At 35.7% G+C, this 24,972-nt stretch overlaps 2 protein-coding genes and 8 non-coding genes across 11 annotated transcripts; 9 read left to right on the top strand and 1 right to left on the bottom strand.

The window, feature by feature from the left end:
- Window positions 1–900: 900 nt before the first annotated feature.
- On the top strand, window positions 901–972 carry TRNAH-GUG. Its single transcript has one exon. It is a non-coding gene; the product is annotated as a tRNA-His (tRNA).
- Window positions 973–1,326: 354 nt separating this feature from the next.
- Window positions 1,327–1,417, top strand: LOC112508331. Its single transcript, XR_003068706.1, has one exon. It is a non-coding gene; the product is annotated as a small nucleolar RNA U31b (small nucleolar RNA).
- A 174-nt stretch (window positions 1,418–1,591) lies between these two features.
- Window positions 1,592–1,681, top strand: LOC112508332. The gene has a single exon (XR_003068707.1). It is a non-coding gene; the product is annotated as a small nucleolar RNA U31b (small nucleolar RNA).
- Window positions 1,682–1,858: 177 nt separating this feature from the next.
- On the top strand, window positions 1,859–1,948 carry LOC112508333. Its single transcript, XR_003068708.1, has one exon. It is a non-coding gene; the product is annotated as a small nucleolar RNA U31b (small nucleolar RNA).
- Window positions 1,949–2,164: 216 nt separating this feature from the next.
- Window positions 2,165–2,248, top strand: LOC112508311. The gene has a single exon (XR_003068690.1). It is a non-coding gene; the product is annotated as a small nucleolar RNA Z195/SNORD33/SNORD32 family (small nucleolar RNA).
- A 95-nt stretch (window positions 2,249–2,343) lies between these two features.
- LOC112508313 lies at window positions 2,344–2,429 on the top strand. Its single transcript, XR_003068692.1, has one exon. It is a non-coding gene; the product is annotated as a small nucleolar RNA Z196/R39/R59 family (small nucleolar RNA).
- A 271-nt stretch (window positions 2,430–2,700) lies between these two features.
- Window positions 2,701–2,780, top strand: LOC112508334. Its single transcript, XR_003068709.1, has one exon. It is a non-coding gene; the product is annotated as a small nucleolar RNA U31b (small nucleolar RNA).
- Window positions 2,781–3,176: 396 nt separating this feature from the next.
- On the top strand, window positions 3,177–3,261 carry LOC112508312. The gene has a single exon (XR_003068691.1). It is a non-coding gene; the product is annotated as a small nucleolar RNA Z196/R39/R59 family (small nucleolar RNA).
- A 2,416-nt stretch (window positions 3,262–5,677) lies between these two features.
- Window positions 5,678–20,318, top strand: LOC112505849 (DNA repair protein recA homolog 1, chloroplastic). Of its 2 annotated transcripts, none has more exons than XM_025109885.1 (13): window positions 5,678–5,962; window positions 8,994–9,085; window positions 9,701–9,776; window positions 16,257–16,319; window positions 16,406–16,535; window positions 16,663–16,748; window positions 16,835–16,960; window positions 17,749–17,853; window positions 17,937–17,993; window positions 18,350–18,412; window positions 18,517–18,593; window positions 18,896–18,968; window positions 19,947–20,318. In XM_025109885.1, the coding sequence occupies exons 1-13, from the start codon at window positions 5,738–5,740 to the stop codon at window positions 20,061–20,063; spliced, it is 1,290 nt and encodes a 429-aa protein (XP_024965653.1). In that variant the 5' UTR covers window positions 5,678–5,737; the 3' UTR covers window positions 20,064–20,318. The 2 variants fall into 2 exon arrangements, with proteins under 2 accessions (XP_024965653.1, XP_024965654.1); XM_025109886.1 differs by lacking the exon at window positions 5,678–5,962 and adding an exon at window positions 6,003–6,369.
- Window positions 20,319–22,189: 1,871 nt separating this feature from the next.
- LOC112506827 (photosystem II 10 kDa polypeptide, chloroplastic) lies at window positions 22,190–23,873 on the bottom strand. The gene is made up of 5 exons (XM_025111118.1): window positions 23,671–23,873; window positions 22,966–23,024; window positions 22,711–22,766; window positions 22,554–22,606; window positions 22,190–22,443 (listed from the first exon to the last, which is right to left on the bottom strand). Exons 1-5 carry the CDS (start codon window positions 23,822–23,824, stop codon window positions 22,349–22,351), a joined length of 417 nt encoding a protein of 138 aa, XP_024966886.1. The 5' UTR covers window positions 23,825–23,873; the 3' UTR covers window positions 22,190–22,348.
- Between the last annotated feature and the right edge of the window lie 1,099 nt (window positions 23,874–24,972).

Raw genomic sequence — 24,972 nt, 5'->3', positions numbered from 1 at the left:
TGTTGCAGTGATCATTAACACAAGCAATGAAACGTGTAGCATTTCGTGCAATCTATTGCAAGCAACTCCTAGGGTTTCACAACCACAAACACCCATGATTTCCATGTTACCACAACTGTAAATGCGCACACTTTCAACCCCTACCACAACCACTGATGCACACCATGACGATAATGCCAACCATCCCTACATTTCTAACCCTGTCCAAAGTCTCCTTGCCTCAACTTCCTTCTATGTCTACCATCCTAAACATTCCCACAACTTTCCTCAAATATCTTTCATCGAAAGTTATTAACAAAACTATTACAGCACATGATACGGTAGCTATATACAACGGTTTATGCTAACATGATACACGGAACTGGGATCTTTGTCAAATGCAAATCTTTCTATCGGGAAAGCCTCGCTTCTTCAAGTCAAAAGACTGATTTTTTCTCATAAGATAAGTAAGAAAGTGTTGGTGTGATCAACAAGATGATAACGAGTATATAAATAAATAAAGACAAAAAAGGAAGAAGAGGCAAGATAAATTGAATATTTCTGCTTTTTTCTTACCTTTTTCATACCCTAAAAACCGACATTAGAAGTCAAACCCGAGCCCTTTATACCTCATTCGCCCCCACCCACCCATAACATTCCGTTTTTCGCTCTACTCATTATTCTTCCGCCTCATCGATCAACCCTTTCTCAAAATCGACTCGTACATAGCACTACATGGGGTTTTTGACCTCCAAACAGGTCAGGGGTTCAAACCTCACCAAAGATGTGAGTATGTAATTTTCTTTATTCTATTTGTCGTATATAAATATTATATACTTAAAAAAAATCAAGCATTATATATCATTACATCTCCAGTAATATGCATTTTATATGATATCCAGTTAGAAAAGTAAACACCTTGTGGCTGTAGTTTAGTGGTAAGAATTCCACGTTGTGGCCGTGGAGACCTGGGCTCGAATCCCAGCAGCCACATTTTTAATTTTCTTTTATTTTTTGGGCCGAATTTCCATTAGTTTTTTGGGCTGAGGCCCAATTAAAGCCCATTATAAAAGTGATATGATATGATCCAGTTATCTTCAAAACCCTAAACCTTTGCTATATAATGGCGTCGCCTTCACCTTCACCTTCACCTTCACCTTCACCCATCATTGTGCTTGCAGCTGTTCTATCCAGTAAAGTTACATGGTCTGGGCTCTACGTAACATGCTCTTCGATTACCACTGCGGTTTTTGTTGCTGCTAGTTGCAATCCCAGTTGATTCGTGAGCTTTCTCTGTTGTTATTATATGTTGCTGTTTATTTTTCCCAATTGATGTAGTTTTTATCTGAATATGATGAGAAATCGTTGTCGCCCCAGTCTTATGAGCTTCGTATTAATACGTTGTTCGGTGGTGATAGACACATTCATAATCTGATTCGTAATGTTTTACAGCTTTTGAATCATTTCTCAAATTTGCTCGTTTTACTTTTGGATTCTAGTAGTTTGTAGTGAATCTGATATGCGAATTTGATAAATACTTGCTAATTTTACGATTTAGTGGCTTTTTAACTGTTTTTCGAGTTTGCCTTCCAACATTAGCCTTTTTACATCTGGAAATGATGAGAGTTATTGTCGCCCCAGTCTTATGAGCTTTGTATAATTGCATAGTTCGATGGTGATGGACATATTCATAATCTGATTCATGAATACTGAATGAATTAATGTCGTTGCTTTCCAAAATTTTAGGTTTTAGTAATGTTTTTTGAGTTTGGAGGTGATCTGGTTTTGAAATTGAATGGCGCGATGGTTTATTTACTGCTATATAACATTGATTTTATGTACTGCGATTTAATTTTTCTACTTTATGTAGTTTTTATCCGAATATGATGAGAATCATTGTCGCCCCAGTCTTATGAGCTTCGTGTCAATACGTTGTTCGGTGGTGATAGACACATTCATTGTCTGATTCGTTATGTTTTACAGATTTTGATTCATTTATCAAATTTGCTGGGTTTACTTTTCAATTGTAGTAATTTGGAGAAAATCTGATATTCGAATTAGATACTTCGTCGCTAATTTCTACGATTTGCTGGATCTTACTATCTTGGTATTTTCTAACTTGCTTTCTAAAACCTTTGTGTTTTGTAAATTTTATGGAATTTGGAGATGATCTGGTTTGCAAATTGATTGGCGTGATGATTTATTTACCCATTTTTGTCTGCACTATGGAATGATGATCTATAATACATGCACTACCATCTGATCTCTCTCATGCAATCGATCATCTCTAATCATTACGTTTGCAAATCTGTATTTAAATCCCATCTGATTTTTACTTGTTATCCTCTTAAAAAACATTGTTACTGCAATCAATGATGCAAAATCATGATTTAAACTGATGTTTTTCTGTGATTAACACAAATTATCACCATCTTTCGGCTGAGATTGCTCAATATTTTGTAGTTGGTTCATTTTAATCCTTGATGTAAATGTAAATGTAAATGCCCATGGTATCTAATGCCTTGACCTAATTAATGTTGATGGCATCTCGTTTAACGGGCAAATAGTGACGAAAACAGGCCTTGCGACACAGTGGCTTCTACCATCAAATGCTAACTGTTACTTTTATTCCTGTTCACATTTTTGTAGGTATTTTGATTTGCACATTTGAATCCCTGTTACCATTTTGTTGGATTTGTTGTCTCTTTTTAGGTTTGTCTGTAAAATGATGAGAGGTATTGTCGCCCCAGTCTAATGAGCTTCAAAGCTCGATGGTGATGGACACATTCAAAATTTGATTCATGGCTACTATATAAAATTACTGAATTTAATAGAAATAGCCATCTTTAGGGACCCAATTCGTTTGTTAGTCATTTCCCCCTAGAATTTTAAAAGATGCGACTATCACAGTAAAGTGGCACCTATGTGACTTGCCGATAAGCTATTTACATCCACTTGTAGAGGTGTGATATGTGGACATCGGTGAAAAATGTTTCTCGTCAAGTCATTCGGTGTCACTTGCCGGGTAGTGATATTTTTGGAATCTCTAGAAAGAAATGGCCGAGATATGAATTTGGTGTCTGAAAATGGCTATTTTGCTTAATTTCCTGTAAAATTAAGGAATGTGTTTTTAGTTATGTTTCTGAATACTTACCTGGTTTGTTCATTAGTTATGTCTTAAAGAATCATATAGTTGCTGCAATCAATGATGCAAATCGTAATTTTAACTGATGTTTTTCTGTGATTAACACAAATTATCACCATCTTTCGGCTGAGATTGCAAATCTATAAATGTTGTTTCTAGTTGACGTTAAAGGCATCTCGTCTAGTATACTGAAATGGAGACTTATCATCAAGTTCAATTAGGAAGTTCTTATACCCAAATTGTTTAGAACATTTCTAAGAGTTAAATGCCTGCAATGAGCCAAAGAGGGAGAAAGAAGTGAGCAAGGGGCTGCTTACCATGAGTGCGACATTTTTAGCTATCATGGTAACCGTTTATTACCTGGTAATTGCTTACCAATAAGATTCATCACTTCATGTACTGGGTTCTTAGATTCATTACTCTCATTTACTGGGCAAGACACTCTGTCTTTGGCTTTTTTTTGACTTGGAAAGATCCTTGATTCTTATTATGTTTATTTGCTAAGGTAATTGAATTGGTAAGTGTTTGCCAAGGTGAACTTTACAGCCCTTTAATGGGGTGGTTTGAACTTCGAAGGTTGGTGCTGATTGGTTTCCATTTTAGAGAGATGGACTTGCTGTTCTACCTTCCTTTTACCCTACATCTAAGCCTGATATGATAATTACTTGTGTTTTGGGTTAGTTTGTATTCTATGAAGAATCTTTTAGGTTGGTGGATGATCTTCATCTTGAATATGAACAAATCACAAAACCGAAATAAAAAGGAATCCATATCCCAAATTCAAACTCTTTAGCTTGTGTATGAACATGTATGTGATTAGAGCTCAGATCCGAACATGACGCAGGCAGTCAAGGAAAGAATCTTCAACAAGATCGACGACCTTCACAACATCATCATCATCAAATTGATATCAAAAGTTCTGAACTTTGTTATTTTTAGAGGGTGTTTTGTTCTATTAAGAGATAATGTTAAGAGTTGAATCTCATAGAAAAGGTCTGTTTTTTAATGTTTCTAAATCCATTTGAATGATTTTGTGTTATAGTTCATCTTTAACCATTCAGGGTCATAGTTTCACTATAAACAACTATCAAACAATTGTAATTTATTTTGAATTATATTATTTTGATTGCTTAATCATTCTATATCAAACCATTTAACCATCTATATCAAACCATTTAACCATGATGTAGTCTTGGAGCTGAGCTAGGATGGACCTTGAATTTTTGGCAAAAGCATAACCACTCATAGTCTCAAATTGGTCTCGATCCCAAGCTGGACGAGACCATTTTGGCCATCTCTACTTACAACTAGGGCTGCATGAGCTGCGTTGAACGCTTTTGAACAATTTAACTCAACCCAAACCATGTGGTGTAGTTGGGCTGGTTGGGTTGATGTTATTTTATAATCTTACTAAACGTTTTATTTAAATGAAGTAAAATCAAAATCAGAACATACAAAAAAGTTTAACTCAAAGTTATAAGTTAATGCAAATAAAAAAGTAAAATTACGGTTGAAATTGTAATATAATTTTGAATATAACTAATTATGGACGGTCCAATGTACATATATTAATCAAAGATTTAACAGTTGTATTAAACCTGTAGTATACAAAGACACCGGGTTTAAATGATCCCAACCCATTTCCAACCCAACAATGCATTGTTCGTAGAGAGACGTAGAGTGTTGCATCTATTTGAAGGATTACTTTTATAGTGTTGATAGAATTCAACATACGATATCATTAGAGGTAGAGATTGAAGCGGTTAAAGAAAATTTGGACGTAAATGAAATCGTTATGGGATTAAACACACCGCCAACTACCGATACCGATGACAATTACTCACAATATGACGATGATGAGAAACTCAATATTGATGACATTGATGACCAAGAAACTATTAGAATAATTCAAAAGACCAAAACTCTTCAAATCAATCCGACATGAGATACTGATAAATACATGTATTTTCAAATAACTTTATAATGTATTTTTGGGAGACAATGTAATTTTAATTATAATAAAACGTATTTTTAAAGTGTATTTGAGTGACCAAATTACAAATTTTATAATGTATTTAAAAAATGTATCATTAAAAAAAATTAATGGTCGGGACTGAGACCGACCAATCGTAACCAGTTATATATAACCTTAACCGGCTCAACATTTTTGACCGACCACTTACGGCCGACACTGTTGTGGCCCGGGACCGGTAAGACCCGGCCCGACTTGGGACCGGTTTTTGGTCATCACTAACTTGACCTAACTTTGTATTAATCATGTGTTGGGCTACCTCGGATTGAGGTTTTATGGATTTTCTCGGGTTGGGTTTGATTAGAAAGCGGTTTTTTTGAACTCCCTGGCCTGGTCACAACTTACAACGACTGTAGGTAAAAATTAGCGGGCCTAATATTTTTGGTGCATGGGCTTACATTCTCTATGGACCTAATCATGGGCTCTTTCACCCACTATTTCCTCACAAACTGATAGGGCCCAACTTCCATAACCCCCTTTTCCGCCATCGCTGTACCTTCTTTCCTCCTACGTTTTCGCATTTTTGGCCATATTTCCTTTCTCAAAAAATTTCAAATTATATCTCACACTCTTAAACCACCATGGAGATGGTGTTTTGTTCAAAACCCCATTGCTTTCATTCCCAACTACAACGATATCAGCAACAACACATAGTTTCACCTCTTTCTTCCTTTCAATACAAAACCCTTACGTTTACCCCTTCCACAATTCTATTTGCCGCCAAAAAAACAAGGGTTATTTCCCATCTTGATTCCAGAGTCAATGGTGCTCTTTCATCTGACCCTGATTCAAGTTTTCTGGACAGGGTATGTTCTTAATCCTTTTTCTCTTGATGATTAACTTCATTATATGTTTATGTTGACGTAATTGGGATGCTAATTTGACTACTTAGATTGTGAATTTTTGAGTATCTTTTAGTTTATTCACTGCTTAGGTTTACTGACCCACTTGAAGAATCCTGTTAATGTTGGCGATTTTGGACAAGAGATGTGTAATCAATTTAACCAGTTATAGTTCTCCTTCAATTCTCTGATAATTATCTGCAATTTAGTGTAGTTATTGGTATTTTTTTCTCCATTATCAAATAAATTTATATGGGATTCCTTGAATCACTTGCAGAGATGGACCCAGAAAAATTTCCAACCGATGGCATCGTTTGACTATAATAAACAAATATAGGGATATTTTTCACAAAATTATCATTGGTCTGTTGGTTAGTTTAATGCTTTTCACATGTGAGGTCCTATGTTCAAGTGTTTTATTGCAATTTTCTTTTCAGAAACATAAGAAATCTGAAATGAAAAGCTAAAAACTAAGAAAATAACACTAACAGAATTTGAACTTAGGTTTAAGGTGGAAGAAAAGTCTTGCAAACCAACTCTACCAAGAAAAACTTTTGTTCTTATTGTAGTTTCAGAATATATACGGTGGCACTTTTCATGACTTCATATGTTTACACTATGACGGAGGAAGGAAAGGGTGACACGTGCCACCACAAAACCCCCTGGGTCCGTCCCTGATCACTTGAGAATGAATGGGTTACCTCGAATGGAATGATGATGGTGGTACTGAATTACATCAAGATCCATAATAATACTACATCTCACTATACAGAACTCATTAGATTACTCTAGTAGAAATGTTCAAGGCTAGTTGATGTGGGACTCCAATATGCTCCTTCAACGGAGGCTAGATGGGCCAGATTGTCGAGTTCTTTAGGTTGACCTTTGCTGTGATACCATGTGCGGATATATGTCGAGTTCTTTAGGTTGACCTTTGTTGTGATGCCATGTGCGGATATATGCCAAGTTCTTTAGGTTTGACAGACCTTGATTGGGGATACCATGTGAGGATATATATCGAGTTCTTTATGTAGACCTTGACTGTGATACCATGTGAGGTTATATGTCGAGTTCTTTAGGTTAGGTAGACCTTGGTTGTGATACCATGTGAAGATATATGATTAGGTAGTACTTGGCCGTGATACCATGTCAGGGATATATGCCGAGTTCTTTAGGTAGACCTTGGTTGTGATACAATGTGGGAGATATGTGTTAAGAGTTCTTTAGGTAGACGGACGGGTGTAAACGAGTCGAGTCGAGTAGTAGGTTATTCTAGCCGGGCTCAAAAAATTAATACTAGGCTCCAACTCGATTAAATTTTCAATCTCGAGCTTGAATATTTTTTGAGTTATCGAGCTTGAGCTCGATGTTTGTTTATGGGTTCGAACTCGGGATTGATTAACTCGTTTATCAACTTGAGCTCGATAACATATATATTTTTTATTGTATGATTAATAAATATATGAGCATGTTTTGCTCCATAAAGAGTATGCTTGAATGGCTCGTCTTGACTCAAAAAATTGAATCGAGTTTCCAAACGAGCCGAATCAAACATTAGTGTTATAGAGCTCAACTCATTAAGTTAAACGAGTTCTATTGTTTGTTCGAGATAGACTCGAGCTCGAGTAGACTAGCTCGTTAAAAGCTCGAATTGTTTACACTCCTTGGATGTGATACATGTGAGGGATATGTGTCAGAGTTCTTTAGGTTGTGACACCATATGAGGACATTTGTCGAGTTCTTTAGGTAGACTTTGGGCGTGGTACCATGTGAGGATATGTAGAACCCTATGGCTCTACTTCCCAAAGAGCCCTAGAGGAGAGAAGAGAGGTTCCAAGTTTTATTGGGAAGAAACTGTTCAAGTTTAGTTGACGTGTGACTCCAACAAATCTGAAATGTACTCATAAAATTGTTTGAGGCGTATGCCTCAGGGTGAGGCGGCCCAAAAGAGGCGTTGTCGAGGTGTACGCCTCAAATGATCTGCTTTGGTAATGTTTTTTTTTTTGGCTTTTTTATAAGACTTATGGCAGTACTAGTACTTCTCTTTATAGTGTGTTTTTTCTTTAATTAAAAAAAACTCAACGTCAAAGTCCAATGGCCCCAACGTGTACTTTAAGTAATATAATACGCAAAAAGCTAGTATTTGCTTCTGTCAATCAAAAAGTGTGGTTTGACCCTTCCTCTTTCTCCAAGCAACCAATTTTTCCACACCCTCTTAGTAAGAACCCCTGAACCAACGCCTTTATAGATTGTATATAAATGTATATTTGGGTAGTATATATATTTCCGCCTCAGACCGCGTCGAGGTCCTATTCTTCCTCTTAAAATTTTGAATGTACTTCAAAAAAATGGAGGGATGGTCTTCTATGTAACATGTGTGCTTTTTAGTTGAACTCAGACACTTATTGTGTAGTTGGCTTCTAAGCTCTAATGGTTGTAGAGATGCATACAATACCTAAAATTATTCTTGATGGCCCATCAATTTACGACAAATCCTGTTCATATGCCTGGTTAATGAGTATTTTGGCTCTATATCGAAATCTTTTGGATGAGTTGATAGTGGGCAGGTGATATTAATCTCGTCCATATAGCAATCAAGGCAAGAATTTTCAGAAGCTAAAGAAAACTAATTCATGTAGGACTCTTGATTTTTCACTTCTTCTCATGGCGCGTCTTTACGTATCATTATGTCTCTATATCCAGTTGATGTTTGCTGTCAAGTCATTAGATATGTAAACATATTAATAAAGCAAAATGTGTTGCTAGTGTTAATAAAGTACTATTAACATAAAACTTCTACTTTTTCAAATGGATTTCTTCACAAAAGCATTCCATATTCTGCAAAGTTGCTGATGGAAGCAGCCTTTACATACGACGCCTTACAAGCCTTTTTTTTCATTAAATAGCTTACAAATTGCGTTGTGTCTTACTGATGCGTCTTTTTCAAGCCTACATACATGAAGAATTACTCAAACTCATCATGTTGCCATTGCAGCAAAAAGCACTGGAAGCTGCAATGAATGATATTAACAATTCATTCGGGAAAGGAAGTGTGACAAGGCTCGGAAGTCTTGGTGGAGCTCTTGTGTACGTTTGATTTCTTCTTGCAATCTCACAATTTCACACACACATATGTGGTTATAGGGTTGGGGTTGCTTTTTAATAACGTGATGCCATTAGCGCAAAAATATATGCTCACTTACTATTCCTTCGAAAAATTATGGCAAAATTAATCTTTCATTGGGTCCCCAAGAGAGCACGCGCTCTTCTGCTTTAGCACAATACAACAAGTAAAAATGGGTGCATGTGCGTGCATGCTAAAAGAACACCATGCACTCTTAAGGTCTGTTTGGTTGGTTATCCATCAAGTCCTGTATGGATAAAGATGTCATTGTGCATTAATCTGTCTGTATTTATTGGAAAGGTTTTTGTTTGGGAGGGTTTTTTATAGATGGAATGAGCATGTTTTTTTATTTGGGAGGGACGGGTTTGGAAAAAACTTGGCTTTCTGCATAAAGCTCCACCCTAGAAGCTTACTGAATAAGCCACTTTCAATATCATTAAGCCACTAATAACAATCATGTATAGTTGACCAAATAAGCAGTGAGTCCCATTAAGCTGCTAACAGACAGGCTCTTAATCTCATATGGTCAACTCTAGTCAGAATGGATCACTTTATGCACCACCTTTTACCTCTTGCAGGGAAACATTCCCAAGTGGCTGTCTCTCCTTAGACCTTGCGTTAGGTGGGGGCCTGCCAAAAGGGAGAATCGTGGAGGTATTGACTTCTGCTTCTACTTTTTACTGATTTTAATCATGTAATTTTCATGTGATGTGGAGGAACTGATTCTGCCCACTTAACCGTGTGAAGGTTTTGCCAAGAAAAATACTTTTGTTAGCAGCTATATTTCAAATTTGCTTCTGTTTGATGAACTTTGCTTAGCCGCGATAGGAAGAAAATGAACAAGCAAAATATGTCTTCACGAAAATGAACAAGCCACTGCCAAACAGTTGGCGTACTATAAAGCCGATTTTGTTGCTGTGAAGAAAATCTAGAAGTCCAGAAGTTGTTCAACAACTTTAAACCTAGAAAACCCATTGTATTTTTATGCCAGGTGTCACTTTTGTTCTGCATTTGCTTATCTACTAGATTATCTTCCTTTTGTACTTGCCAATACTTAGGTTGATAAACTGCTCACAACCATCGTAAGTTGCGGCCTCTGATTTCAAGTTCCCAACCAACCAAATAAAAGTCATAATACAGGCTTGGGACTTTATATATTATTATTATTAGAATCATAATCCTCTCGGACACTATCTCTATATATTTCTAATTCTTGGTGCATTCTCCTTCACAGTTGATCAAATTCATTTGTTTCTACCTCTCAAATACTCGTCTCTTAGTTAATCACAACAAGAACCATGGGTTCTGCCACCTACATTTACGTTCTCTTCTTTGCAGTATTCTCCCTTATGAATAATAAGGTGTGTTATGCTTCACGTAACTTGTTGCAGGCAAATCCAACACTGCCACAGCCACAAATACCCACCATACCAACACTCCCACAACCACAGATACCCACCATCCCGACACTCCCACAACCACAGATACCCACTATCCCGACGCTCCTACAGCCACAGATACCCACCATCCCGATGATGCCAACCATCCCCACACTCACTAACATGCCCAAAGTTTCCTTGCCTCCATTACCTTCTATGCCTACATTCCCAAACCTTCCAACAAATCTTCCAAAAATTCCATTCTTTGCTCCACCACCTTCCAAAAAATAGAGTACAAAAACCATTGATTCTAGATTCCTAGATCAAAGAAGGAATATCATAGATATATGCGCATTGTCTATAGCTCAAGAACTTTGGTTGATCTAGCTGTTAGAAGGGTCTTTGGTCCTATTGTTTTTACATTTATGTTTTTCTTAATGAGTGGTTTACAACATGTGGGATTGGTCGATAGGTTGCATGATCTAGCAGGTTTTTTTCACATATTGTTCTTTTCTTTCTTGACTCTTTGTATGGCCTGATATACTTTGTTGTAATATATTGTTAATTTTAAGGTGCAAAATTTGATTATTTTGAGATTAGAAATGTAGGCATGGTTTGATCAACATCATCTCTTTCATACTATGAGTAGGTGAAGTGTTGAAAGGAATCTATGAGTTTTTAAATCTCATAGTTAGAGGCAAAATATGGTACCCATTAAACTTTCTCAATGGTTTAGGACCCATTTTAATACCTAAGACAGTTTATCGGAGGGTCTACCCCTTGTTTAACCCCATATAGGTTGATTCAGGGATGCAAATTTTCGGTGAGGTGTGCATGGGGTGCGGCATTGACAGTATCCAGAATGGTGGACCATGAATATAAGTTATACGGGATTGGGGATATGAGGGGAATGTTTATTTCTTTCCTTAATGTGGATATTAGAGTTCATAATTTGTAAAATTAATGTGAAAGCTAAAAACAACGACTAATTGAATCAAAATGGAGCGTACTTTCTTTTAGTGTCTATGGGAATCTACTTTCTAAAGCATCATTTTAGGGAGCGAACTATGTCTCGATTCAATTAAGAGAACATGCTATGTTTTTAATGCAATTGAGGAAAAATACTCTAAATTTGTGAAAAAAGAATATATTACTCCCTCCGTCCTAAATTAAGTGTCCACGTTCAAAAGTAAGTTTCTAATTTCACATTTTACCCTCAATTATGAGATGGAGAAAGTTTCTTCCTCTATTATCAAGGGTAAAAGTGTCATTTAGTTATTTAAAATGTGTACTAATTACACATTCCTAAAACCGTGTGCCATTTTCATTATGGACATTTATTTTGGGACGAAGGGAGTATAACTTTGTAAACAAAAAAAGTTTTAAATAAAAATTATTTATCCTTTTTGTTTTAGATGTCTTGTTGTAGACGCCAAAATGGAGTGTTTGGAAGTAGGTCCCCAAAACAAGAACAAGGGTAAAGTAGGCTTTATTTAGATGCAGTTTGCCCCGACAACTCATGCTTGCGAGAGAATGAATGGAAACAAAATGATGCAATGAGCTATTTTTCCACGATAACTTGTACTAATTTGAGGACACGAAGATAAAGTAAAAGCAAGATAAGGTTTAAATGTAATGCATATAAATAATTTTATATATTTAATGTCTATATATTGCTCGTGAGCCGCCAGGTACCAGTCTCGCAACAGTATTGGTGGCGCAAAAACACGAGTTAAGAGATGACCTCGTTTTTTCTTGCCAATTTGATTCTAGATTTGTATATGTATAGGGACATGTACATATAAACACATCCTGGTATCCTGATATCTTGAATTGTTTAAAATCACCGATTTCGGGTATCCACGTGTACCATATTAAAATTCTATTGAAAGGTGATCTTGCCACACAAACATTTGAGTTCAATGCAAGAACTCCCATCAAATTTCCTGATTTACCTAGGGACCACGAACTGCTATTATGCCCTGAGCACAAATGCTGACATCTTCTTTCTTGTTAGAAGAAGCCCGACCCTTGTGGAATGTTCAAAGACCTCAAATTTGTTGCATTTCATGTCTACTTGTGAGGGGTTTTCATATTAAAATTCTGCTCAATCAAATGTGGTAACTAAGTGAGTTTAATCACCATGGCAACGAATTGAAGAACACACTAGAGTCGATGCTTACCAGTTTCCAAACATATCGTATCTAACACAGCAAGATCAATAAACAATGCCCTTGAGTTTGGAGGTTGTTTAGCAAATCCACACCTAGAAATCCAACTGGTTTATTATTTTTTGTCTTAGAAATGCTGGTAGACTAACCACAACCATCAAGACTTGCCACATATATAGTTCACTACCAACCAATCTAAAGTCTTAACAAAACCCATGACTTTTTCTTTATATCTCTGCAATATATATACTTGGTCTTTTGTGCATTCTCATTCACAATTTAATCAAGTTCATTAGCCTCTCCCTCTCAGAAACTCTTGACCCTTCTTTACCAACGTCATAGTAATCCTAACCATGGCTTCCACAGGCTACGTTTGCATTCTTGTACTTGCTATGATCTCCATCACGAACAATCAGATATGTCACGCTTCACGCAACTTATTGCAAGCAACTCCCGCAATGCCACAACCACAAATACCCACCATTCCAGCACTACCCCAGCCCCAGATGCCCACCAACCCGACTCTTCCTCAAATACCCACCATCCCGACACTCCCTAACATGCCTAAATTCTCCTTCCCTCCATTGCCTTCTATGCCTACCATCCCAAACCTTCCAGCAACTCTTCCCAATATTCCTTTCTTTGCTTCACCACCTTCCAAGAAGTAGACAATGGACAAATGTGTTGCTGCTAGATCAGAGGAAAAGTCAGTAGCTTTGGTTGATCTAGCCATCAGAAGGGTCCTTGATTCTACTGTTTTTACATTTACTTTTCCTAGTATCGTGTTTCCACATATGAGATCGGTTACATTTGCCAGGTTCCATGATTGGCTAGTGTTTATTTTGTACTCATTTTAAACTTTTGTAATCTTTGTCTGGTTTGATGTACGTTCTTGTGAATTTTAAGGTGAAAGATTCTATTATTTTAAATCTGAACCGTAGCCATGGTGTGCCACATTCGCTCTTTCATACTACATGCTAGGTTGAGCATTAGAATGATATCTGCGAGTGTCCAAGCCTCACATTTGAGAAGAAGTTCTTTGTCATAGGATTATTAGGATTCATTTAGCTCTTAATCACAATTTCTTAAAGCATTGAAAGAAAAACAATCCACAATTCCTTGATTATTCTGGATTGAAAAAATTCTCAAGTTTGTATGAATGAATCCCACAAAATATATTCTAATTTGTTGTGTTTTGTTTCCTTCTTTAAGGAACAAGGACAACACAACTATACCATGATCATGCTTCTCGTGGGGGGAAAAAGTGTTGTAGAGATATAAGTAAATCATATCGAAGTCAAACATTTATTAACTTGTCAATCCTTCGGGATTACAAGAGGTCTCAAATAGGGGATTTAGATTCAATGATAGTCACAAAATGTTGGTAAGTGGAGATGATTGCATGGACTTTTGGTTGCGAATTTTTTGAAGCATGGGCCATTTTATCTTAAGATGATGGAGCGAGTTTTATGTTAACTTTGTATATCAAGAATCAAGAATGCAGATCATGACCATTGGGTTTAGATTAATATGAAGTTCCAATGATCACATAAAGTGAGACCAAGCCCAACAACCAATGAGGAAAATTTGGATGTTATTGAAGTATAAACAAGATGAGACAACACTGAATTTGCGTGGCTCTCTTGAAAAGTTGTTATCTTTAAAATAAAATTCTCAATCTTCACAACAAAAACGATTTTGTTTGTTGGTAATATGATCAATTATAGCAGTCCTTAAGGGCAGAGGTTGTTCAACAACTCCAAACCTAGAAACCCTATTGTATTTTTATGCCAGGTGTCACTTTTGTTCTGTATTTGCTTATCTACCAGACTATCTTTCTCTCGTACTTGCCAACACTTAGGTTGATGAACTGCCTTTGATTCGACCTACCGAATAGAAGTCATAGAACACCAGGGGATTTTATATATTTACTATTTTTAGACTCAATGACTCATAATCCTCTCTAGATTCTCAATGTGTGTGTATATATATATATATATATTTCTAATTCTTGGTGCATTCTCCTTCACAGTTGATCAAGTTCATTTTTTTCTACCCGACTATCTCTCATATACTCTTGTGTCTTTGTTAGCTGATCACAACATCTTGCCATGGCTTCCTCCAGCTACATTTACATTCTCGTCTTTGCAGTATTCTCCTTTATGAACAATGAGGTGTGTTATGCTTCACGAAATTTGTTGCAGGCAAATCCAACAGTGCCGCAACCACAAATACCCACCATCCCAACACTCCCACAGCCACAGCTACCTACCAACCTGACACTCCCACAGCCACAAATACCCACCATCCCGACGGTGCCAATCATCCCCGCACTCCCTAACACGCCCAAAGTTTCCCTGCCTCCATTACCTTCTATGCCTACAATCCCAAACCTTCCAACAAATCTTCCCAAATTTCCTTATTTTGCTCCACCACCTTCCAAGAAATAGAGTAATGAAAACCCGTGGATGCTAGATCAGAGAAGAAAAGCCATGAATATCCCAATTGTCTACAGCTCAGGAGCCTTTGGTTGATCTAGGCGTTAGAAGGATCTTTGGTCCTATTGTTTTTACATTTATGTTTTTTTTAATATATGGGGTTACAACATATGGGATTGGTAGCTTGTTGCATGATCTGCGAGTTTTTTTTTGCTTGTTGTTATTACTTTCTTAACTCTTTGTATGATTTTACATACTTTGTTGTAATATATTTTTATATTTAAGGTGCAAGATTTTTTATTTTTAAATCTGAACTGTAGGCATAGTCTGAATGACATCCTTACTTTTGCTAGGTGAAGTGTTGAAAGAAATCTTTGAGTTTTTAAGCCTCATAATGAGAGGCGAAAGATGGTACCTAATCACCTTTCTCCATTGTTTAGGAGCCATTTTAACACTTTCAAGACAGTTTGTCGAATCAGGGTGCTCTACCTTTTGTTGAATCCCTTAAAGGTTGATTCAGGGATGCAGTTTTTCAGTGAGGGATACGGGACTGGGGACTGGGGTCTAAGAGGGGAAAGTTTATTCTATTTTTTGTGGGGAGATGAAATAGGAACCTTTATAACTCATCATCAACTTCTGTCAGATTTCACAAGTAAATCGAAGGCTGGCTCTATGCTGGATCTCACTAGAATTGCTCCATCTATTCTCCTGAGGAGGAGTTTGGTTTCAAAGTCTAGTTCAGACAGGAGTATGCCATGCAGCAATTTGGAACACAAACTCTGTTAAGTACAAAATATACCAGATAAAGTTTCAATGAACTAATGGGTCTTTTATTTACAGTGACTCAATTTATTCATCTTATCTAATTAGATGCATACATTTAAGGCCATGTAGGTTTTCTTGATTGTTAGTTGGTTCGATCTGAGATTTCTTTACAATTATGATGCTGGTACTATGTGACTTCTCCTTTTATCTGGTATGTGAAATGGAAACTGCCTTCTTAGGATCGTCCATCATATTGCATGGCTCTAGAGTCCAGTATAGTAGTTTAAGTTAATACTTTTCAAGTTGTCTCAAACCATCATTTTGTTTTTTTGCCATTGTTTGTTATAAGCAATTAACAATCTCATGTGATTTGGGTTTTAGATTTATGGACCTGAAAGTAGTGGAAAGACCACCTTGGCACTACATGCCATTGCAGAAGTGCAGGTTCATTTTGTTCTTTCCTTGTATGCTTTGAAAAAGCATTTATATAAATTCATTTATATAAATTAATCGTTTTGTGAATCATGCAGAAGCTAGGAGGCAATGCGATGCTTGTTGATGCAGAGCATGCGTTCGATCCATCTTATTCTAAAGCACTAGGAGTCGATGTAGAGAATTTGATTGTTTGCCAACCAGATAACGGAGAGATGGCACTAGAGAGTACTAATTGTTTCTTTCTTGTGTAATTTGTTCTGCATGATCAGTTCATGAATTGGGCAAAGCTATATGAGTTATTAAGGTTATCAAGATTGTGTGATCTATTAATAAAAAAACTTATTTTCTCCAGTTGCTGACCGCATGTGTAGATCTGGTGCTGTTGATCTCATTTGCATCGACTCAGTCTCAGCTCTTACTCCACGAGCTGAGATTGAAGTAAGTCATATGCCTAGCTGTTCTATCTTCTCACAAAGGGTACTTTCAGATCTTTCAAGTTTCTTACTTTTTAATACATTATACAGGGGGAGATTGGAATGCAGCAAATGGGTTTGCAAGCACGTCTTATGAGTCAAGCATTACGTAAGATGTCGGGCAATGCATCAAAAGCTGGATGCACTCTTATCTTTCTTAACCAAATAAGATACAAGGTGTCCACTTCTAGCATCTTTAATCTTTCATGAAACATTAAGGGTGCGTTTGGTAGCCAGACTGACAGGACAAAAACAACTGTTTGACATTTGGTAAGACAAAATTGGACATGACAAAACATATAAAATGATCAATCTATCCCTAATGAGTTGTTTATATCTTTTATATATTTTTGTTAATTTATTAAACAATAATAAAATAAATATTTTTATAACAAAATATATCATTAGAAAGTTTTCGTCAAGACGGCTAAAATGACGCCAAAATAAAAAAGTTTGTGTAGTTTCCGATTTTTATTTTATACCTTTTCTATATTATTTCTTATTATTAATATTTAATAAATAACACAAATTAATCAAAATATAAAAACTGAATAAAATAATATTTTGAGGACAATAAAGTGACAGTTTAAAGAGCATAAAATACAATAAATAATTTTAAAGAACGAATAAAATGTAAAGAGAGGCATTTTTTTGTTTTAGAAGAAAATTATGTTTTATTTTGAGGTTATATTGGTAAAATGTAGGTTTGTTCCACCTTGTTTCATGGGGTGGAGGTGGAACATGCATGTTCCACTTTGTTTCACTGTTCTTGTCTGTTCCACATAAAAGTTCTGTTAAACATGGAATGGTGATCCCTATCCTGTCTTGTCCAGTGTACCAAACACATGTTGAAGGCCAGTGTTTTGTATGCTATTGTTTTATTACTAGTCTTGAAACATCTTTTCGCAATGCATCATGAAATTGCAACTCTGTATCCAAATATCTTTCTTTGGTCTTCAAATCAGATTGGAGTATATTATGGGAATCCGGAAGTTACAAGCGGAGGTATTGCCTTGAAGTTTTTTGCATCTGTTCGACTTGAAATACGCCCTATTGGGAAGATAAAGTCTGTAAGCACAGGAAATTCCATTATCCCTCTCTTACCTTTTGAGCGGGAATCATTTTTATGAGGTGGGTTTTGGCTGTGTCACAGGTCAAAGGTGATGAGGATGTCGGGGTTAAGGTCCGAGTAAGAGTTCAAAAGAGTAAGGTGAGTAATGTTTATTGTTTGAAGGGAAGGGCTTTGAAGCACGCATTTTTAATATTTTTTGAACTTGTTAAGGTGGAATGAAAAGAACTCATTTCTTGACATCCTTTCTCTCGATTAGACAAGTTTCGTAGCTTGAGTAATCATTCATAATTTTATATCAAAGTTATGTGTAACTCTATTAACTATTGAATCTTGTATGTTAAATTCAAAGATATTACCCGGATCCATATTTTATGGCATTTAAGGGCAAATCAAGAGAACTTGATAGTAGAATGGATATGGGATTTGCTAATTATATTTGTTAGGAACCAGTCATTCATCAGACTGATGCATGTGCGCCTTCTGATATTTTGTAGGTTTCTAGACCATACAAGCAAGCAGAGTTTGAAATTATATTTGGAGAGGGAGCAAGCAAATTGGTTTGTTTTTCTACCATTTATGTTATTTCTCTCTCTCTCTCTCTCTCCATTTGCAAAGTCTCATTATATAATATATATATATATATATATATATATATATACAGGGATGCATATTGGACTGTGCTGAAATGATGGACATTGTATTAAAAAAGGGTTCTTGGTACAGCTATCGAGATCATAGGTTTGTGTTCTAATCTTGCTATTTGCATGAGTCGAGCCCCCCAGAATCACGTTTTAGGTACCATTTTATGCAACTTGGTATAATAGATATTCTTATGACGACAAAATATTCCACATATCAATTATTTATGTGTACTGTTGGGCATCTAGTCTTTTTATTCTTTATGATTTATGAGGAGAAGATAATTGTTTATGACAGTGAAATGATATTTATATCAGTAGTTAGGTACTTTCTGCTAAATTGCAAGAGCATCTTTAATAAAGAACTCTAGTGCTAACTTCAATCTTTTGGTTATCATGAAGGCTGGGGCAAGGAAGAGACAGGGCATTGCAGTACTTGAGAGAAAACCTTCCGCTTTGTGATGAAATTGAAAAGGTATGTTGATTGGTTATATTCCCGCACTTAATTTCATGAACTATAAAATTGCTTATCATACAATATGATACTTGTGGTTGATATATGAAATAGAAAAGATATGTTGATTGGTTATGGTTAGATGCCCGTACTTATTTCCATGAATCAGAAAATTGCTTGTCATACAATATGATACTCAAGGTAAAGCAATGCCTTATTTTTTGTCTGGTGTTCAAAAAAAAATAAAATATATATATATATATATATATATTTATATATATATATACGGGTTTAATCATTTGAGAACTTTAAAATTTATGAGATCCGTAAGAACTTCTACCTTAAGGTTTTCTTTTACATACATGACTGTTTGGTAGTGGCTTAATGATATTGAAAGTGCCGTATTCAGTAAGCTTCTAGGGGGAGCTTTTTGTAGAAAGCCAATTTTTTTCAAACCTGTCCATGCCAATTACAAAACCCGCTTCTTTCGGCTATGAAAAAATCCTCCCAAATAAACCTTCCCAATCTATGTAGACAACTTTATCCACACAGACATCTTTATCCATACACTATTTAATGGAAAATCAACCAAACAGCTCCTTAGTGTGCGTTGGTACGCAATGACGTGACATAACAAAAACTTGTTGTTTAACATTTGGTGCGACATCCAGACCAGGACAGGACAAGACTGAGTGGGGCCAAAATAGGTGGAACAAAAATCAGAGATGTGTGATAAGATTGATAAATTATTAAACTACCCATGTCATATATAAAGTCTAAAACCTTGCATAATTTTTTCACCTGCTTACCTCACTTTCCCTATCCAGTCCCGTCTGCATACCAAATGCACCCTTAGGGACTTAAGATTTCACAGTATATGAAATCTTTTGTTTGGTTTCCCCCCTTTATTTTATTCTCTCAAATTTAGTTCAAAAGACTGGTTCCTGGGTATATTATGATGCAATCAACATTCCGACACGGGCTTCTTTGCGTATGCAGATTGTGAGGTCAGCAATGATGGAGGGAACTGGGCAAGCAGTTACTTCCTACACTCGACACTCAACACCATTCCATGAAGACGATGATTCACTTGAAGAGCTGGAAGAGCAAACGTAAAAAAAGATTGGAAACTTGTAAGCCATTTTGTAACCCTTTTTCCAATCTCTTTATGTTCTAAACATGCCATATACCTTGTTGCATGCTCGATATTTTAAAATTTATTCGAGCGAATACGTTAACAAGGCGCGGGTACGAATTCTACGTTAAAGTTACATTCCACTTGCTAGTTTATGTTCTTTGAATGCCTCAGTAATGACACCCGAGGGTTTGTTTATTTGCAGCTTAATGAGCTTAATGGGACTCGCAGCTTATTCGCCTGTTATACATGACTGTTTGGTAATGGCTTAATGCTATAGAAAGTAGCTTATTCAGTAAGCTTCTAGGATGAATTTTATGCAGAAAGCCAAGTTTTTTCCGAACCTATCCCTCACTAAAAAACACGGTTCTTCCATCTTTGAAAAAACTCTCCCAAACAAAAACCTTTCCAATATATACAGACAAATTAATCCACATAGACAACTTTATCCATACAAGATTTAATTGAAAACCAACCAAACAACCTTGAATCTTAAATTAAATGTAAAATAACTTATAATATAATTAATTGACAAATTGTAAGCTTATCCATAAATGACAATAATAGGTGGCCTAATCTTACCCATTTTCTATTGGTTGGTTTTTGTGTGCTTGATTCTTTTAGCATTAATTTTGTATTTGACTTTTGATTTTAAAGTTTAAACTTTATTATATGATTGATTGACATTATCATTTATTAGGGTTTTACTTTTTCTTATAAGACCAGGTAAACCATTAAGTTGCTTTCTTCATTTATTAGAAGACTAGGTAAACGGAACTTGAGAGATTGAACATTTCCCCTACATCGTACTGACTTTTATATATTTAAATATTTAATTATTTGTTTATTACTCCCTTCGTCCCAAAATAAATGTTCACAATGACAATTTTTTTTAAATATATAATATTTATATATGACAAATACAACAAATAAACTCACACTCTCCTCACATTTGGTGAGGTTTGAAGCCCTAACCTCCTAGGAGACCAAAGGCTACGATACTGCCAAGGGCTCTTTGGTATAAAATGATGACATAGTTTTAGGGATGTGTAATTAGTACACCTTTGTAAAAAGTAAATGACACATTTACCTTTGCTAGTATTGAGAGACTTTTTCCATCTCGTAATTATGGATAAAATGGAAAAATAGAAACTTATTTTTAAAAGTGGGCATTTATTTTGGGACAAATTGAAATAGCCATGTGTCATTGATTTTGGGATGGGGCAAGTAGTTAATAGTTACTTCCTCTAAAGTAAGTCCATATTTCTATTGTAGTTTCTCCGAAAATAAGTGTCCACTTAAAAGAAAAAAATTTTGCTTTCCTCTTCTACCCTTGTTAAGAGATGGAGAAATTCATGACTCCCTTTTTATTAAGGGTAAAAGTGTCTTTTAGTTAATTAAAAAGTGTAATAATTACATATTTCTAAATCGGTATGCCATTTTTCATCATGGATATTTATTTTGAAACGGAGGGAGTAATATTTAATTAACTACAGCAACCTTAACTTTTGAGTTTTCCTTTTTTCTAATTCTAATTTTGATTGAGGTGATCAACAATAACCCTGTCCAAACTAATGTCTATAACACATTTTATTATTGTCTATATGTCTTTCGAGTTCGGATGTTCTATTACATGTTTGAAACATTTTTTAAATTGTGATGATTCCCTGAAACACGCCCTTATTTGAAATCGTGTCAGGTTTTTTAAGTATTGAACATTGTAACTTAGGACTTTGTTTTTACGTATTTCGAACTTACGGGTTTCCAATGTCGGTATAAAACCAATACCAGCATGTACCAACCGAAAAAATTGGTACACAAGACTTGGGATCATGAGCAGCCTGTTTTCGTGAGACCATAAAATAACACTGAACCTTCACAGCAAAAAAATATCCTTCACAAAAGAACACTGAAAGTTCAGTGTGTTTTTGTGCCTTCATAGCAGGTCTCACGAGAACCCAACTCTGGTACACAACATATTTGTACCAATTTTAAGTTGGTTGGTACACTTGTATAAGTTCACCCCTGCAAAACCACCCAATCGGATGTTATTTTAGGTTTTTAGCCCCCCCAAAGTTATCTAGCGACAAGAAAGAATAAGGAAAATGAAAGAACTAGAAGAAAACTATAATTTGGTTTCAGAAGCATAGCAAACAAGAACAAGATTGTGTGTATATTGTACATGTTTGCCTAAATAATTCCATAAAATGGACCAAAATATAACAAATAGTAACCACAAATGCTAAATGAACAATCTGTGGAGATTTTACTGTGCCAAAGCACTTGTGCTGTAAACCAGAAGAGCACCCCCTCCAAGAATTCCAGCCAAGGTAACAGCCCATATCAACAACCCTGTTGTGCCTGCATTCATATCAAGATTTCTTGAATACCCACAAACAGAAGATGGTATCCACATATGAATTGCAATATATGAATTGGTATTCATATGTGAAGTGCAAAAGATTTCTTACCACCAACATAGACATCACCACTTGGAGACCATTCTTCTTCATTGTAGATGGGACTGTAGGCATTAGATCATTTATTTTTGACTCTTTAGTTTCAATTTTGAATAGTTGACAGCATAATGGAAAAGAACACTTGGAAATTCATTATGAATAGTTATACCTGTATCCATCCACATTAGCACCATACTTGTCGACAAACTGGTAAACTCCCTTTCCCTGAGTAAAGTTATCCATCACAGTCTGAGTGCAAATAGTACTTGATTTTGGTTCTAAAGATAATTGCATTTGTTTTCACTTTTGAGTGTTCTTCATGATGAATTGATCCGACTTCATTGAATTATGTTTTGGGCATTCGTTTGATCGAGCTAATTGTTGCAAGTTTCATGAGAATAAGATTAATGAAGAACATTCATACCGTTGGCTTCCTTCCGTTGGCATCTTTACCATCTCTCAATTGCATTCCTCCTCCAATTCCTATCAACCAAACATATTATTTTACACCTGTGTGTATGTGTGTGTATGTATATATGCGATGTTTGACAGACCTAAACTAGTGTATTTTTTGATCTTATTGAAAAAGTCCCATTGTTTATAAGCTAGCTTTTGAAACCTTACTTGAAATAGTGTTTTAACAAGCTCCATGGGCCTTTATTTTCTAATTACACATCTTGTATTTTCCAATTAATTTTTCAACATGTCCTTCGAGGTCGTTTTACATTGTTATTTTGCTTGTTAGATGCTTTTTATCAAATATGTTTAGTTTATCAACAGGTAACAGTTAGCTTATTAACCAACAACTAGCTTTTAGCTAATAGCTAGCTTATCTGTTGGTTTGCCAACTTTTTGAAACGCTACTTGAAAGTAATGTTTCAATAAGCTCATGCGACTTTTTTCCATTTATGCCTGTATATTTTTTCAATCAATTATCAACATGTTCTTTTAAGGTCATTTTATATTGTTATCTAGCTTGTTAGTTGCGTTTATCAGTTTATCAGATAACTTATCAACTAATAGCTAGTATCAGCCAATAATTTGCCAAACATATCCATAAGATTATGTGTTTGTATATATGTGTATATACATGATATATATATATATATGGAGAGAGAGAGAGAGTAACCAAAAGGCTTGTCTGTTTTGATCTTCTTGATACCACTGGCTTGAATCTTGAAGGAGGTTTTTGCAAGTGAAGGCAGGCCTTTGGCTGCTGCTGGCTTCTGAATGGTGAATGCAGAAGGCTTTAGGCTTAATGAGGACATCACTGTGGTTGCCATTTCTTGAATTCTTGAATTCTTCTGATTGAAGATGATGATGATGATGATGGCAGTCCCCTCCGAATTTAATCAAGCAAAACCAATAATCATGAAACTGGTGATTACCATGTTGACACGTGTCACACTTTGTATGGTCTGCTTGTGGATGTGATTTTTTGCAGCATTATCATCTTTCCCCCCACTATTTTTTGACAAATATTTAGAAAATTAACACCATAGTTGTGTTTTGGTCCCTACTAGAGTGACACAAGTTGAGTGAATGCGAGTAGCCGATCCACAATTTTTATCGAGCGGATGCAACTTTAAGTTGGATCTTAATGTGTTTTTAGTCGATTTTTATTATTTCGTGAGATTTTAGAAGTTTTTTGCTTGATGTTGGAGGGTTTTTTAAGTTCTTTAGTTGATTTCAATTGATTTTTCGGTTTTTTTTGCTACTTTTTCGGTATTTTTGGTTGATGTTTCTTATATACTCTAATATTCTAGAGCACTACTTATAGCTTAGCGAGTGTGTCTTTCATACCTCAAAAACGATTTACTTAGGGGCCGTTTACCAAACACTTACCCGGTAAGCGCTTATCGGTAAACTTAACACCATCATTTACTTATCGGATAAGATTTTAGTCCACCAAAATGATATCGTATGCAACAATTTACCCGATAAGCGCTTACCATGGTAAGAGTCGTCGCCTTCACTTACCGGGTAAGACTCTTGGTCATTGTCTCGCTCTTACCAGATAAGATTTTTTATCCTTACCATATTCATTCGGTATGGTAAAATGACTTGGTGTTCATTTACTTGAGTAACCGTTTAGTAAACGGTCCCTTACAAAGATTTGTTAAACGGGTGTATGGGACCCTGGTCTGGCATGAATAGGTCACCCCAAGTCATAATCTAGTGGCTCATTTAGCATTACAAACAATTGGGTTTTGTTCAGTTTTGAAAGGAAATTCATATAAATACTGTAAATATTATGGTAACCGTGAGAACTAGTTATTTATGATGACTAGACATAAATGATCATGATTATTTATTCAAGATATTGATCATAACTATTTAAGGTAATATTAAAAATGGGTTGAGATCAGAAGAAAATCCTAAAAAAGAAAAGAGCCGAAAAATTCAGTCAAACCGTTAGATTGAGATGATC

The sequence above is a fragment of the Cynara cardunculus genome (assembly GCF_001531365.2).
Source record: "Cynara cardunculus var. scolymus isolate 2C chromosome LG 2, CcrdV1, whole genome shotgun sequence".
NCBI classification, from domain to species: Eukaryota; Viridiplantae; Streptophyta; class Magnoliopsida; order Asterales; family Asteraceae; genus Cynara; species Cynara cardunculus.
The sequence above is the reverse complement of the archived record's forward strand: the minus strand, read 5'-3'. Positions and strand labels throughout refer to the sequence as shown.